This window comes from Dioscorea cayenensis, chromosome 12 (genome assembly GCF_009730915.1).
Source record: "Dioscorea cayenensis subsp. rotundata cultivar TDr96_F1 chromosome 12, TDr96_F1_v2_PseudoChromosome.rev07_lg8_w22 25.fasta, whole genome shotgun sequence".
In the NCBI taxonomy this organism is placed as follows: Eukaryota; Viridiplantae; Streptophyta; class Magnoliopsida; order Dioscoreales; family Dioscoreaceae; genus Dioscorea; species Dioscorea cayenensis.
Window position 1 is genome coordinate 2,759,837 of NC_052482.1, and position 13,744 is coordinate 2,773,580.

Consider the following 13,744-nt stretch of genomic DNA (forward strand, 5'->3'; position numbering starts at 1 on the left):
GAGAGAATACCTTCACGGTTCACGGCTTCTCTGGATCAAGTAGAGGGCCTTTGAGTCTCTCTTCTTGTGCTCCTTCATCCTGGCCTCATCTTCACCTTCTGGGATTCCTTTCTCAATCAAATCCCACAAATCTTGAGAACGAAACAACGTTCTCATCATTATACTCAAGCTCCATAGTCTTCACCATCGAACATCGGCAAAGGAGGCATACCATTTGCGACCATGTTTTGCTGACTCTTGGACACATACCAGAGGAAGAACACACACAGGTGGATCGAAATAGGAGCTCTGATACCACTGTTCTGTAAACCTGCAGAAATATATATGTTGTAACTGTGAAGTGAGAATACTGAAAATGAAGAGGAAGAGCTTCAGAAGATAGTTATTTCAATTTTGCTTCACTTTGCAGTAGCCTGCATAGAGCATACATATATTTCCAAAACAAAAGCAAAAGCAACAGATAACTATAAAGATAGCTAGTACAAGCAATTCATAGCTTATACGAGACTTGGGCATTAACTTTGGAATGGACAACGACCTCCAAACAAAATCACTAGTAAAGCCCGACTTATGCGAGTAGATTTCTGCAGATATAGCTTCAAATCACAAGATACAAAACATGCAGTTTCATTCTTTTGAGTCAGCTTCAGTCAATGTGCCAACATCCACTTGTTATTTCATTTGATTGGCGCGCTGTTGCACCATGTCAGGCGCCGTGGTTTGTCGTTCCTGTCAAAGAGAAACTATATATGTTTATAGTTCAAAAATGAAGTACAAACAAATCGCGTATTCAGAACAATATGATATGTATTGAAGGACAAACCGACGAATGTGACATTACTTTCTTATTATCAGAAACAAACCAACCACTCTCTATTGTTCTTTTATCTGATAGTACTTAATTTTAACATCAAAATTGAGTTCCAAAATTTTATATTCAGATTGATGAATGCAACAATTTTTTTTCTTATTATCAAAATTAATCAATCAACAACTCTCTATAAGTTTTGTTCACAAGAAATTAAGGTAAGAAAAGAAACAATTAAGCCAAATGAAGTTTAAAACTGAAAGCTCACTTCATCTCTTAAAGTTACTTAAAAAAAAAATTTGCAAACATGCATGCTCATTTAAGAAGGATATATTACAAATAGTATGTAATGAAACACAGCTATTGATCTTAATTATGTCTTTCCATGTGGCTTAATGAGTTTGAATCACATGCTAGTGTCTAGCTACCTGTCGATATCGCATTTGCCGATGCATTATAAAGAATGAAAAGAAATACATGCTTAGAAAACTACTAAGAATTCATCAAAAGGGGAAGCCTATATCACATCTCTAGAATAGATTATCTATAATTAGTAAGGACAGACACACCAAACATAGGTAGGCTCCAAGCATCAAGATCTTCCATAGCTCATCACCCTTACAAATGGCAATGAAATTTTTTGTGCATATATAAATGTACAAACATGAGATTGAAAGGCACAAAGGCGCAACGTGTCTGTGTTTAACGCGTTCAAGTGTTTCTTCACAGAAATGGCGGAGAGTATACATATTAACTCAGGTCAAGGAAGCATGAATGGGCAAGATCACCTACTGCCAATAGCCAATGTAGGGAAGATCATGAAGCAAGCTTTGCCGCAAGGTGCTAAGATATCGAAAGAAGCCAAAGAGACTATGCAAGAATGTGCTTCAGAATTCATTGCCTTTGTCACTGGAGAAGCCTCTGAAAAGTGCCGTGAAGGGAAGCGAAAGACGATTAATGGTGAAGATGTTATTTGTGCTTTCAAAACACTTGGTTTGGATCACTATGCCGATGCGATGGAGAGGTATTTGTACAAGTATAGGGAACATGTTGAGAAATCAGAAGTTGAGAGGCATCATAATAAATCCCTTCAGATTGATATCACCGATGAATTGTCAACTGCTCGAAGGGGAAGTACTAGTGATAAGAATGAAAATATTAGAACATTTTTCTGAGACACAAGAGATCTCTGATGAGGAACTTTATCTTGCACTTTTTTTCCCTCTTTCGACTGAATTCGGCATATGAAGACAAGAGAGAAAGAGTAGCTTTCTAATTATTGTTATCATTTTATGCACTCTATTAGTACTCTTGTATTTCTGAAGTTATCCTATATATTCTGAATGCAATGCTAATTAGTCAATCTCATGGCTCACTATTTCAATTAACTTGCATTTTATTGCCATGAAGCATTCCAAGTTTGTGATAGATATGATCATCATAATTCAAGAGAAACTGAAACATAAACTCACAGAATGAAGTGAAACATTACCTCATTGAGCAAATATCAGTTAATTCCCTTAAACCCTAAATCCTTTCTTTTGGTGCATTGAGGTGAATCTTATGCATTAATATCTTTATAAGAAGGCATTAAACTTTAATTGAGTAGGTTTTCCATACACCTTATAACTAGTACTGTACAAATCACACCTCCAATCACACAGCAAAGACAATGCAAGTTGAGATTAAGAAAAGCATTTTTTTTTTCTTTTATTGTTTTGTCTTTTCATTGTATTATAATGCATCAAAGAGGATGCTAGTGTCGAATAAATCTCTTGATGTTGATCATGAGATAAAGCAACTCAGAAAAATACAACCTCATTGGAATCAACTTGACAATGAAAAGGAAAATAAAGTTCGAATTAGTATATATATATTGCTCATGATGCGGTGCGACAACGCATGGAATGGCACTTCTGTCGAACCGAATATATTCTTGTGCAAAAAAGTATTCAAATTCATATATGCATACATAACAATACTCAGCAGAACAGTTAGATTCAATAGACAAGACATGCATAGAAATATTATCTTATCTAATACTCAAGTTGATTTTTACATCAAAAACATTGATTAGAGCTCAATGTTCATCCCTACCTTCAACAAACGATGTCGAGGAATAGTGAAAACTTCATCTTGCTGTCTCAAGTTCCTCTTCATGTAATGGTAAGCATAATCTATTACCATCCTCTTCCAAAAACTTGCCCCATTTTTGGCCACCACTTCACTTTCTCCTAACAAATGAACTACTCCCAATTCCATCTCCTTCTCCACCACCCCCACCTCCTTCTCTATCTCTTCATTCCCCTTCAAACCCTCTCGTTTAATAAACTCTTTCAATCCTTGAACCAAAAGAGACTCAAATGTTTCGTGCTCATTACTCCATGTTTCTTTGTATCCATACCTCGCGACACACCGAAATAGGAGTAGCTCCGGAGGCCCTACTCGTCGGAAAAGAAATCGCTCATCTCTCGGTACTTTACTTATCGGCAATGACTTCAAGGACACAAACACAAGCACTGAGTGCAACACTGGCACATTGTTGATGTAGTGTTCAAAGATTGGAGGTATTCCCTTGACGAGCTCCGAGTAGAAGAGAGCTAGACCAGGGACTCTTCTCAAGTTAGGATCGGCAACAATCTCCGTCATCCTTTCCGTCTGTACCTTGTGTTCCATCTCATACATGTACTTCATCCTGTAAACATAGTTCCATATGATCATTATAGCAACTAGAAAAACCGCGAAGCCTACAGGAATGTATCCCCCATCATTGAATTTGTAAAGCACTGAGCTCAAGTAGAGAATCTCAATGGATCCAAGCACAAGGATGTAAAGAATGACCAATACTATGTTTAGTTTCCATATCATGATCATAATGAGCACAAGAAACGCCGAAGTGAGTGTCATCACAAACACCACTGCAATACCTGCATAAACAAAAATCACAGACAAATTCTTTGGAGTCTGCTTCAATCATTTAAGTTTTGTTCAAATGTCGCAAATTAAGGATAAAATGCGAACCGTAAGCATTGCCGATTTTACTAGTATTCTGGAACACTAGAGTGATCACAACACAAGCTATCATAATAATGTAGTTCATCTCTGGCACATATACTTGGCCTTCATATTTAGTTGATGTTTGAATGATCTTCACTCTAGGAAAGCAACCTAAGGATAGAGATTGTTGAATAATGGAGAATGCGCCGGAGATCATCGCTTGGCTAGCAATGATCGCAGCCAATATAGCAATGACAAACATTGGCCAGTAGATAGTCTCTGCATGCACAATGAATTATTTTGATAGCAAAACATCGGAGATGCATGAAATGATACCAAAGAATTTATCTAGAAGTTATGTATACATACCAGGTATAGATTTGTAGAATGTGTTAGAGACATCATCCATGTGTTGTCTAAGATAAGAAGCTTGTCCAGAATATGCAATGATTAAAGAAGGATAAACCATTGAACACATACTAATCTGAATGGATCTCACTGAGAAATGACCAACATCAGCAAACAATGCCTCCACTCCTGTTGCATTAATTCAAATTCAATAGCATTAGAAACAGGTTGAAAATTTTGAAGTAGTAGTTGTAAATATGTACCGGTGACACAAAGAACGACGCCGCCAAGAGAAATCCAAGCGGTTTTTCCGTTCCGTCTGAAGTAGTGAACAATGTAAATTGGATTGATAGCTTTGAAGACAAGTGGATCATATTTGCAGAAGTTGAAGATGCCAATGGTTGCAATGCATATGAACCAAATGGTGATAATTGGAGCAAAGGTATAGCCAACTTTATCAGTGCCGAAACGTTGAACCATGAATAGTAAGATCAAGATGGCAACTGATATCCAAGCAATTTTACCTGAGAAGAAATTTGAGAAGAATTCATCATGCCATGAATGGTCAAAATTAAACAAAGAGAGCAATGTATGTATGTATATATGTGGTAATTTTCATACCATCATCCAAGGAACTGGTGGCCTGCTTCAAACCAGACACAGCTGATAGAACTGTCATAAAGTTTTGAATTAGATGATAATTGGTCAGTAAACAAGTGATGGGTATATATAAAGATTAGTTTTTTCAAAAACTCTTCTTTTCTTTCTTGTAGTAAATGTCAAAAAATTAATATTCATTAATACTACATGAATAATGAATATGCTTATAAGTACATCATTTTCATAGACAACATTTCTAAAAGGCTTAAGGTTTTGTTATATGTTTAAATGAGGAAAAAATATATAATTAACACCTATTTTATGTACCACCCCTTAGAACAAAAACTTGATGTTTTATTTTCCATCTAAATTAAACATTAAATTTGAAAAATAAAACAAAGTTACTGCAACAACTTTGCTAGATGAATATAAAAACAAAAATGAATAAAACCAGAAATATTATAAATTAATTTTTGTGATAAATAAATAATCTAAATGGATAGTATATATGGAAACTGTGCCTTCCACTGTTATAAAAACAAATACAACAAAATTGGGATGTTAAACCACTTCTCTACTTCTCCATTCATTTAATTTTCTTTTTCTTTAATTTCTAAAATTAAAATTAAAAAAAAAAATCAAAAACATGATGATTAAAAATACTAATAAAAATTAAGAAAATTAATGATGAAATACCTGAAATGCAAGGAGTGAGAATTCCATCCCCAATGACCATGGCAGTTCCAAGCATGGTGGCAACCAAAAGGAAGTACTTTGCAAACATGGTGTTCTCAAGGACTGCTTTTAACTTTGAGGCTCTTTGTGAACGTCTGTTTGGCAACTCTAAGCGAAAGTTAGACACATCTCTATCTTCTGCTTGTTGGCTTGGCATTAACCCCGCTTTACTATGTCTACATATCAATGAGTACAATGCAAATGTGCCACCTGATTTTAATGAAAAACCATGTCACACTAATCTTATATAATTAGTATAAAACTTAATTAGTCATTGTATATACATTCAAAGGGATTTAATTCACATAATGCATGCAAAACTAGGAATTAAATTACTTAAAACTTCATACAAATCTTTGCCTTCTAATTATGTAACAAAACATTCGTACCATATTAAATAGCTAAAATAAGCTTAAATTAGCCAACTCATCAAAATCCTGATCTTGGAACCAACATATATAAGTTTTTTTATAGAAGTGAATAAATCATATTCATTAAAATAAATTAAAATAATAGAAACCGACAAAAAAAAAATCAAAAAGAGAAGTTTTGGCTCAAATAATTTAGTTGAATTTCAACCATTAACAAGATTAAAAAATACTTATGGGATCACTATACATTTTTCTCCTTTAAATAGAAATATGTTAATTTTGATCTCTAAATTATATGAATTTATAGAATTTAAGTTTTGAAATTTACATGGTAATTGATCTACCAAATCATATGTGCCCAAGACCACTTCAAATGAAAAAAAAAATCCATATAATCCAAGGACCAAGGACAAACACACATATAATAGTTCATTCCTTAATATATTTTTGGTGGTTTTTGAAAAAAATGAATAAATCTGGCTTTATTGAATCAGACAGACAAGACACAACAGGCACGAACAAAAAAAAAAGAAAACCATAAGTATTTAGTGGTTTATTCACTTTTATATATATATATATATATATATAAAGTGAGAAGATGCATGTATAAAAACATTTAGAGGTTTAATAAATTTAGTAGTTTATCTGTAGTTTTTCAAAAAGCAATGTATGGCTCACCATCTCCATTGTCATTGGCTCGGAGGACAACGAGAACATACTTGACAAGGGGGATGAGAGTGATGGTGTAGTAAATGAGAGATAGCACACCAAGTATATCATCCTTGTCCTTAATTCCATCAGTGAATGTGCTTGAGAAAACATAAAGAGGTGATGTTCCTATATCCCCATAAACTATTCCCAAGCTTTGAAAAGCCAGTGCCATCATCTTCTTCCAATCTTCATTCTATTCACAAATTAAATATCCCATCAAACAGCATCAAAATAATCACACACATACACATATAATATATATATATATATATAGTTATACATATATATATATATATAGAGAGAGAGAGAGAAGAAGAAGAAGACCTTGGAATGATTGGGAGTAGTACTTAATTTTCCGGCTTCGACATCAAGAGAATCATTGCGCCGGAGACCGGTAAAGGCCGAGGGTTTATGTTCTTCTTCCATTCCATTTTGTTCTTCCCCATGAAATTCCTCATTGTCATGATTTTGATATTCTTGTTCTTGAAGAGCCATTTCCCTCTCAATCCCTCTAAAATTGTATGAGTTAGGTCCTATGTCAAGAAGAAGGGGTCAAGTATATATAAGCCTATTGATAGATAGTGTGATCATGTTAGAAAGACTTCTTCACAAGGGTCATGTTTAGAAGGCTTGTTTGGCAGGTTCCTTGATTAGTGTGATCATGTTTGGTAGTCTTCCCTAATTGGTGCTTCCTCATGAATACATCCTGTAAATCTATATAAAGGAATTAAAACTTGTAATTATTATTGTAATAAATGTATATATAGAAATATATAAAATTAATTAAAAGAAAAATGGGTTTTTTTTCAAATTGGCCCCAATTTTGTTTAATATTGTCAAAATGACCCTAGGGCCATTTTATTTGTCAAAATGGCCCTATGACCATCACATCAATAACCAATCAGCACCATGTGCTGACTGGGTTGCTGACTGGGTATTTTTAAATTAAAAAAAAAATTTGTTTTCTATATTTTAACCGCTCATCTCTTTTATAATTATTTAAATAATTTATCTGTGGCCTTTTTTATCCCAATTTTTTCAAAAAAAATTGTTATTAAAATAGAAAATATTATTTGAAATTAAAATTATTATTATTAGTTATTAAAACAGTAATAATTTAAAATTATTTTAATAATATTTTGACACAAGAGTAGGGCCAAACGGTGCTCTGCCATCCGCTGCAATGCGTCGGTGTTCCTTTGTTTAGGTGCGCTGAAGGCCACGCGCGACGATCTCCATCGCTCGAGACATGGCATGCACAACAATGGAATGTCCAGATGGCTCCCAGTGAGCCACCCTGACCTCGCCAAGGGACTGAGCGGTGCACCCTTGCGGTGGCGGTGCTTGTCCCATGGGCACCCGGTTTGTCCTCTCGACAAAACTTGACCTGAGAGGGTTTTATGTGATGCCAAGTGATGTGAGGGCATCACGCTGGGATGCCACCAACGCTAAAATAATTAAAAATAACTCCCATTATAATAATAATATTTTACTAATAATAATAAAAATACTTTTAAATAAATAATTCCCACTTCAATAATTATCACTCTAATAACAATCAAAATATTAATAAAATAATTTAAAATAATTACTATTTTAATAATTATTAATAATAATTCTAATTTCAAATAATATTTTCTAATAACAATTTTTAAAAAAAATTTGGGTTATAAAAGGCCTTAAATAAGTTATTTAAACAATTATAAAAAAGATGGGGGGTTAAAATGTAAAAAAACAGATTTTTTTTTTTTTAATTTAAAAATACCCTGTCAGTAACCCAGTCTGCCTGACTGGGTATTGATGTGATGGCCGTAAGGTTATTTTGACAAATAAAATGACTCTAAGGCCAATTTGAGAAAAAGCCCAAAAAAAAATTCTTCTCTTCAAGGTAAGTTGAAGGCAAGGCTCTTGTGACCCATAAAAAAAAAATGGTTGTGAAGAATAATTAACTTGCACCAAAACAATAACCCATGCAATGTTTTTGCTGAAGGTTCGTTATGGTAGAATTTAGGGTCTTTTTATCGGGGTACTTTTTAGGGTGCTCATTTTAATATAAATCCTAGTCTAACGAGTACTAAACGTGACTTTTGTGTTCCTTGTTTGACGAGAAAATTAATGACTTTTAAAATAAGTTGTGAGTGGTTTAATTGATTGGTCATCTGCTTGTATTTTATTGTGATTAGTTACTAGTATATTTATTTCATTTCCAAGTGTTTTAAAATATTATCGGCTAAAATCTTTTTAAAATTTTTTTTCCTAAAAAAACATATTTACGTCAAAAAACATGTATAAACCAAAATAACTTGATTTGGGAGATTAACGGCACTAAACTTGGATTTCTTTTTTAGAAAAGAAAAAGGTTGCGCTAATTCGAATCCCATGTAAAGAAATTACATATAAATCATAATAATTCAAGGTGAGGGTGCGTGAGGTATTAACTCTGCTCTTGAATAATCTAGGGGTTGTCTCTTCTAAAAAACATTTCAAATTTTTCTCTACTAAAAATTCTACATATTATTTTTTTCTGAAAAATTATTGTGGATTTTCCGATAATGAAATACCATACAACTTTTGATCTCATATTAAATTGCACTTTTTAAATTTATGTTAGGGTTTTATTCTTTCAATTTTTTTTCGTTTTAATGACTCATTAACAGCTGAGTGCCTATATGGTTTTTCTTTTGTATCACATTTATCTCAGGTTGAATATTGGGATATATCATATATATACTTAATTTTGTAATTATCTATGTTTAAATTAATTAAAGCAAATTATGTGATATGGTACAATAATATAACAAAATTAATTATAATTAGAGTTGATCATTTTAAGATAACCAAACCAACCTTTTGGTGAAAAAAAACTATAATTCATATTTTTTAACAAAACTAGTTCTAATATATATATATATATATATATGAGAAAGATTAAGACCAAGTTATTTGTTTATGAGAAAACAACAAATTTTGCTTTTTTTAATAAAATAAATAATTTCTAGAAAAATTTATTGTTTCATAGAGTACATATGTTTACAATAAAAAAAAAGCACACATTTTTTAATGGAAGAATCTTTTTTTTTAATGGAAAATTACATAAAAGTGCTTATTTTTTTATTTACTTTAATTTTAAATTTTTTTTTAGATCATGTATTTATGTTGAAACTTGAAAGTTGAAAGTGACAGCATCCTTTATTATCCCATCATCAACTGACCAAAGAAGATACTAAGAATATTCTTTTTTATTGCAAAGATACCAAGTTATTTTTATAAACCAAAAAACCTACAAAGGCCATAAATTTCTTGAATTTTCATATTTAATGGTTCCTAATGTAAGTAATTGCAAATTTCTTTTCAAAATTTAATGTATTATTATGAGCCCAAACATTAAAGTAAAATAAGATTAAAAAGATTTTTAAAAATGTATATATATATATATATACTTAAATGAATCTGATATTATTTTAAAAATTAAAACATCAATATTGTTTTTTTTAATAGTGTAATAATTATGATAATTTAATAATTTTTTTAAATTTTATTATGTAAGATAGAAAATAACACACGGCATAATTAGGGTCTGCATCACTCACTCAACATTTAAGGCCGCTTATAAGCTATTTAGTTGTTGTTTAAAATAACATTATTTTTATTAATACAAAAAAAAAATTTCTTTACATGCCTTGGTTTCTATGTCAATCGAGTGCGGATTTCTCGTGAAGGTTTTGGGGGAAAAAAAAAGGACATTAATTAGCCTCACGTGAGTTTGAATTGGTCTAATGCTTATCTAAAACTTTTTTTCCAATAGACTGTTATATTAAACTTAAAATAGCTAAAAAATAACTCAATACATATATATATATATACACACATGTTTTGTCTCATTATATAATGTAAAAATATTAAAAAATCTTCAAATCCCTCTTATTTTTCTATTTACTTTTATATTCTTACATTTTTTTTAAAAGAATTTTTTTTCAAATCTAATTTTAAAGAAATTTTTTTCATACTATTTGTTAAGTCTGATAACATTGATTGGCATTATATGACAAACGAATAATGACATGGCAAGAGGAAGGTGACATAGCTATGATGACTCACCAAAAAAATGAAGACTAGGATGATAATGTGGCAAAATGATGATGTCATAACATGTGAAGAAGATCAAGGATGAAGATTGTGTTTAGTACATATTCCTCTCAATACAATCACTATTTTGGAAAGTGCATCAAGACTAAGAGATCTTTTCAAGAAAAGCCAAGTTTTATTTAAAGTATGTTTATCTATCTTGGTAAGATTCAGGATGATAAATCATATATTTGATAGAGCTCTTTTTTAGAAAAATCTATCTTAAAAAGTGAGAGGAGTATCCTAACAAAAAGATCATGAAGATTATGTGGAACTTTGTTTGGTAAGAGCTATTTGAAGACACAAATTAAAGAAGGCAAGAATATGTTTAGTTTGGTGTGAAATTATCTAAAGACACAAACTAAATAAGGTAAGAAGAGACCATGGAGATTATCAAGACCATATTTAACAACACAAATTAAAAAAAGATCCAAGAGTTATCTATGGGCGGAGCTATTCTAGGAGACTTATCATGTGTGTAGATTGATTGAAGATTACAAGAGATATGATTAGAGATTTGAAGATCCAAGCATGGATGATTGAAGATCATGCTTAAAGATATTGAAGGCTAAACTTAGATGAAGATGAGATCAAATTTAGTAACAATATTTTCATGAGTCAAACGAAGATCATTTGGGAAAACCAAACTTGGGCCAAGTTTGGAAAGAAGATCGAGTACCGAAGTGACGTAAGAAAGGAAGCAGCTGTAAGTAGGAGGAGCTCGGGTCGAGTTAACTGCTACGAGGCGGACTATATAAGAGATCTTGCTTGAAGATTTAGGATAAGCCAACCGATGAGAAACTCTTCGGTGAGAGTTGAGTGAGTGGCCATCGAGCAATCTAGAGAGGATATTCTTTGTATTGAGAGAGTGAGAGAGTGTTGTACTCCTTATTCTTATACCTCTTTTAGTGGATTGTTTCTCCGGGTCTGGCCCCCCAGATGTAGACAAGGTTATGCCGAACTGGGTAACTAATTTGCTTGTCTCATTATTCTTGTTTGATTGTGTGTGTGTTCAAATCTTGAGTGAGTTTTTGAGTGACTTTAGCATATCACACCCCACCTAAACCATCACTGTTCAATAATTTTTATTTTGTGATAATTGATGTAGTTTAAAGTAATTTTTATGTATTCTTTTTTTTCAAAAACAATAAGAGGCAAATTTATCATTTGGGATGAAAAGATTTGATGATCTAAGAAGCATATGTTGGAGCAATTGTTTAAGGATGAAAATAATTACAATTTCATATTAGGTCATCGTTAAGATAAGAGCAAATTAGAATGTTACTTTTGTTAGAGGTTATGTGTTAGTAATTTTTCGAAAAAAATCGAGCGCACATATCACAACAAACAAGAGAAGAGAACACAACAACATTGTTAACACAGTTCGGCATTACTTGCTTCTACTAAATCAAGCCCAAAAAATCAAACCCACTAGAAGAGAGAAGAACACAATTACAATCATCACATGAATACTCTCAATCCAGAGATACATAGTGATCTAAGATCTCTACCTCAAAGACTCACTTGATCAATCTCCCATTAATCACAACCTCCCGTTGACATGACACGGTACGACTTCATCAAAATCACTCACACGGACCATTATCCCTTGCTCACGAGATTGACAGATATCTCCCTACCTATCTCCTAAGCCTCTCTCTTGCATCCTAAATCTTTGATTAAAGATTTAGACTGTTCCTCACATGAACCATTTCTTGTAATTTTTCTCTTCTGTCTTGATTCTCTAAACCTTTCAAATACTAGCCAAATCTAGTATTGTAGATGAGTTGCAACTTAACTTATCTGCTGACACTGGCTTAGTTACAATATTTATGGCCTGTTTGGTTAGATGGAATGGGAATATGAGAATGGGGATGCGAAAGGGGAAGGGGATGAAAATATAAATAGGGGATGGGGATTGAGGATGGGAACAAAAATAATGTTTGGTTGGAGGGGATAGGGATAAGAATAGGATAGAAAACAGGAGAAAATTTTAATAATTTCTTTTAATATTTTAATTAAACAATATATCTTGTAAAAGAAACAATTATTATTAAATAGCTCAAATTTCTATAAAAAAAAATTTTAAATGAGTTACTCATTTTCTAAATAAATTTTTAAATTTATACATTTTAATTGATGAATACAATTTAATTATTTTTATTTAAAATAAATAAATATTCAAATTTAATTATTTTTAAATCACTAAAATATAAATAATTCTAATATTTTAAAAATAAATACAATGTATAACATGCTATTTCTTAATTTTCATCCAATATATTGTAAATACAATATAAATATAATGTATAAATACAATGTAAATCATTAAAATTTTAATAAATATAATATTATAAAGGGTAAAAAAATCATTACCTCATCAAGGCATGCTCAATCCCCCCCCCCAAAATGAGGGGGATGAGCATGAAGGGTTTGAGGGGCATGCACTCTCCCCTTATTTCCTTCCCATGTCCTTTGGTGCATGCCCAAACATGGGCATGCACATACCACAAGGGTTGATCCCCAATCCTTCGGGATCAACCCTTGCATCCAAACACACCCTATTACCTCCAACCCTCTGATCCAACCTCAAATTACCTCCAACCCTCTGAATCAGACGCCGCCAAATACTCGGTATTTTAGGTATTTCACTCACCTAATTTTTCTGATTTAGATACTTTATATATATATAAAAAAAACAATGATATTTACTGGGTATATGCTTCCTAAAAACATAACATTCCAATACATTTTTTCAAATTATGTCTATATGATTTTTTTGGATTTTTATAGAAAAAATCCACATCAAAACAACCCATGTTTGTATAACACACTCCCTAATTTGCACCAATTTGCATCAATCCGTGACATGAGAGTTGATAATTCTATCCTCTCCTTAATCAAACAATAAATATTTAATTGGTGAGTATATTTTTCACAAAAATAAAACAATGTAAACTCAAGTGAAGTAACAACTTGTTTGTAAATTGATGAAACCGATCACAACCAAGAGCCCCTAATTGCTGGACACCAAAAAAAAAGAAAAAAA

General features: G+C 32.1%; 2 protein-coding genes across 2 annotated transcripts; one reads left to right on the forward strand and one right to left on the reverse strand.

Annotated features, from left to right (window-relative positions):
• The first annotated feature begins 1,539 nt into the window (after positions 1–1,539).
• On the forward strand, positions 1,540–1,983 carry LOC120273804 (nuclear transcription factor Y subunit B-4-like). Its single transcript, XM_039280511.1, has one exon. It carries the CDS (start codon positions 1,540–1,542, stop codon positions 1,981–1,983), a length of 444 nt encoding a protein of 147 aa, XP_039136445.1.
• An 818-nt stretch (positions 1,984–2,801) lies between these two features.
• LOC120273979 (potassium transporter 5-like) lies at positions 2,802–7,073 on the reverse strand. The gene is made up of 8 exons (XM_039280727.1): positions 6,895–7,073; positions 6,538–6,763; positions 5,450–5,698; positions 4,775–4,825; positions 4,417–4,677; positions 4,175–4,342; positions 3,830–4,084; positions 2,802–3,735 (listed from the first exon to the last, which is right to left on the reverse strand). The coding sequence occupies exons 1-8, from the start codon at positions 7,063–7,065 to the stop codon at positions 2,882–2,884; spliced, it is 2,235 nt and encodes a 744-aa protein (XP_039136661.1). The 5' UTR covers positions 7,066–7,073; the 3' UTR covers positions 2,802–2,881.
• Positions 7,074–13,744: the final 6,671 nt, after the last annotated feature.

What these genes read in the sequence shown, in the direction of transcription:
- LOC120273804 (XM_039280511.1), top strand. Translation starts at nt 1,540, where the DNA reads ATGGCGGAGAGTATACATATTAACTCAGGTCAAGGAAGCATGAATGGG.
- LOC120273979 (XM_039280727.1), bottom strand. Translation starts at nt 7,065, where the DNA reads ATGGCTCTTCAAGAACAAGAATATCAAAATCATGACAATGAGGAATTT. An exon ending in CACCAGTTCCTTGGATGATG is followed by an intron (nt 4,678 to 4,774) that starts GTATGAAAATTA and finishes ATTTCTTCTCAG; the next exon opens with GTAAAATTGCTTGGATATCA. An exon ending in CGTCGTTCTTTGTGTCACCG is followed by an intron (nt 4,343 to 4,416) that starts GTACATATTTAC and finishes TTAATGCAACAG; the next exon opens with GAGTGGAGGCATTGTTTGCT.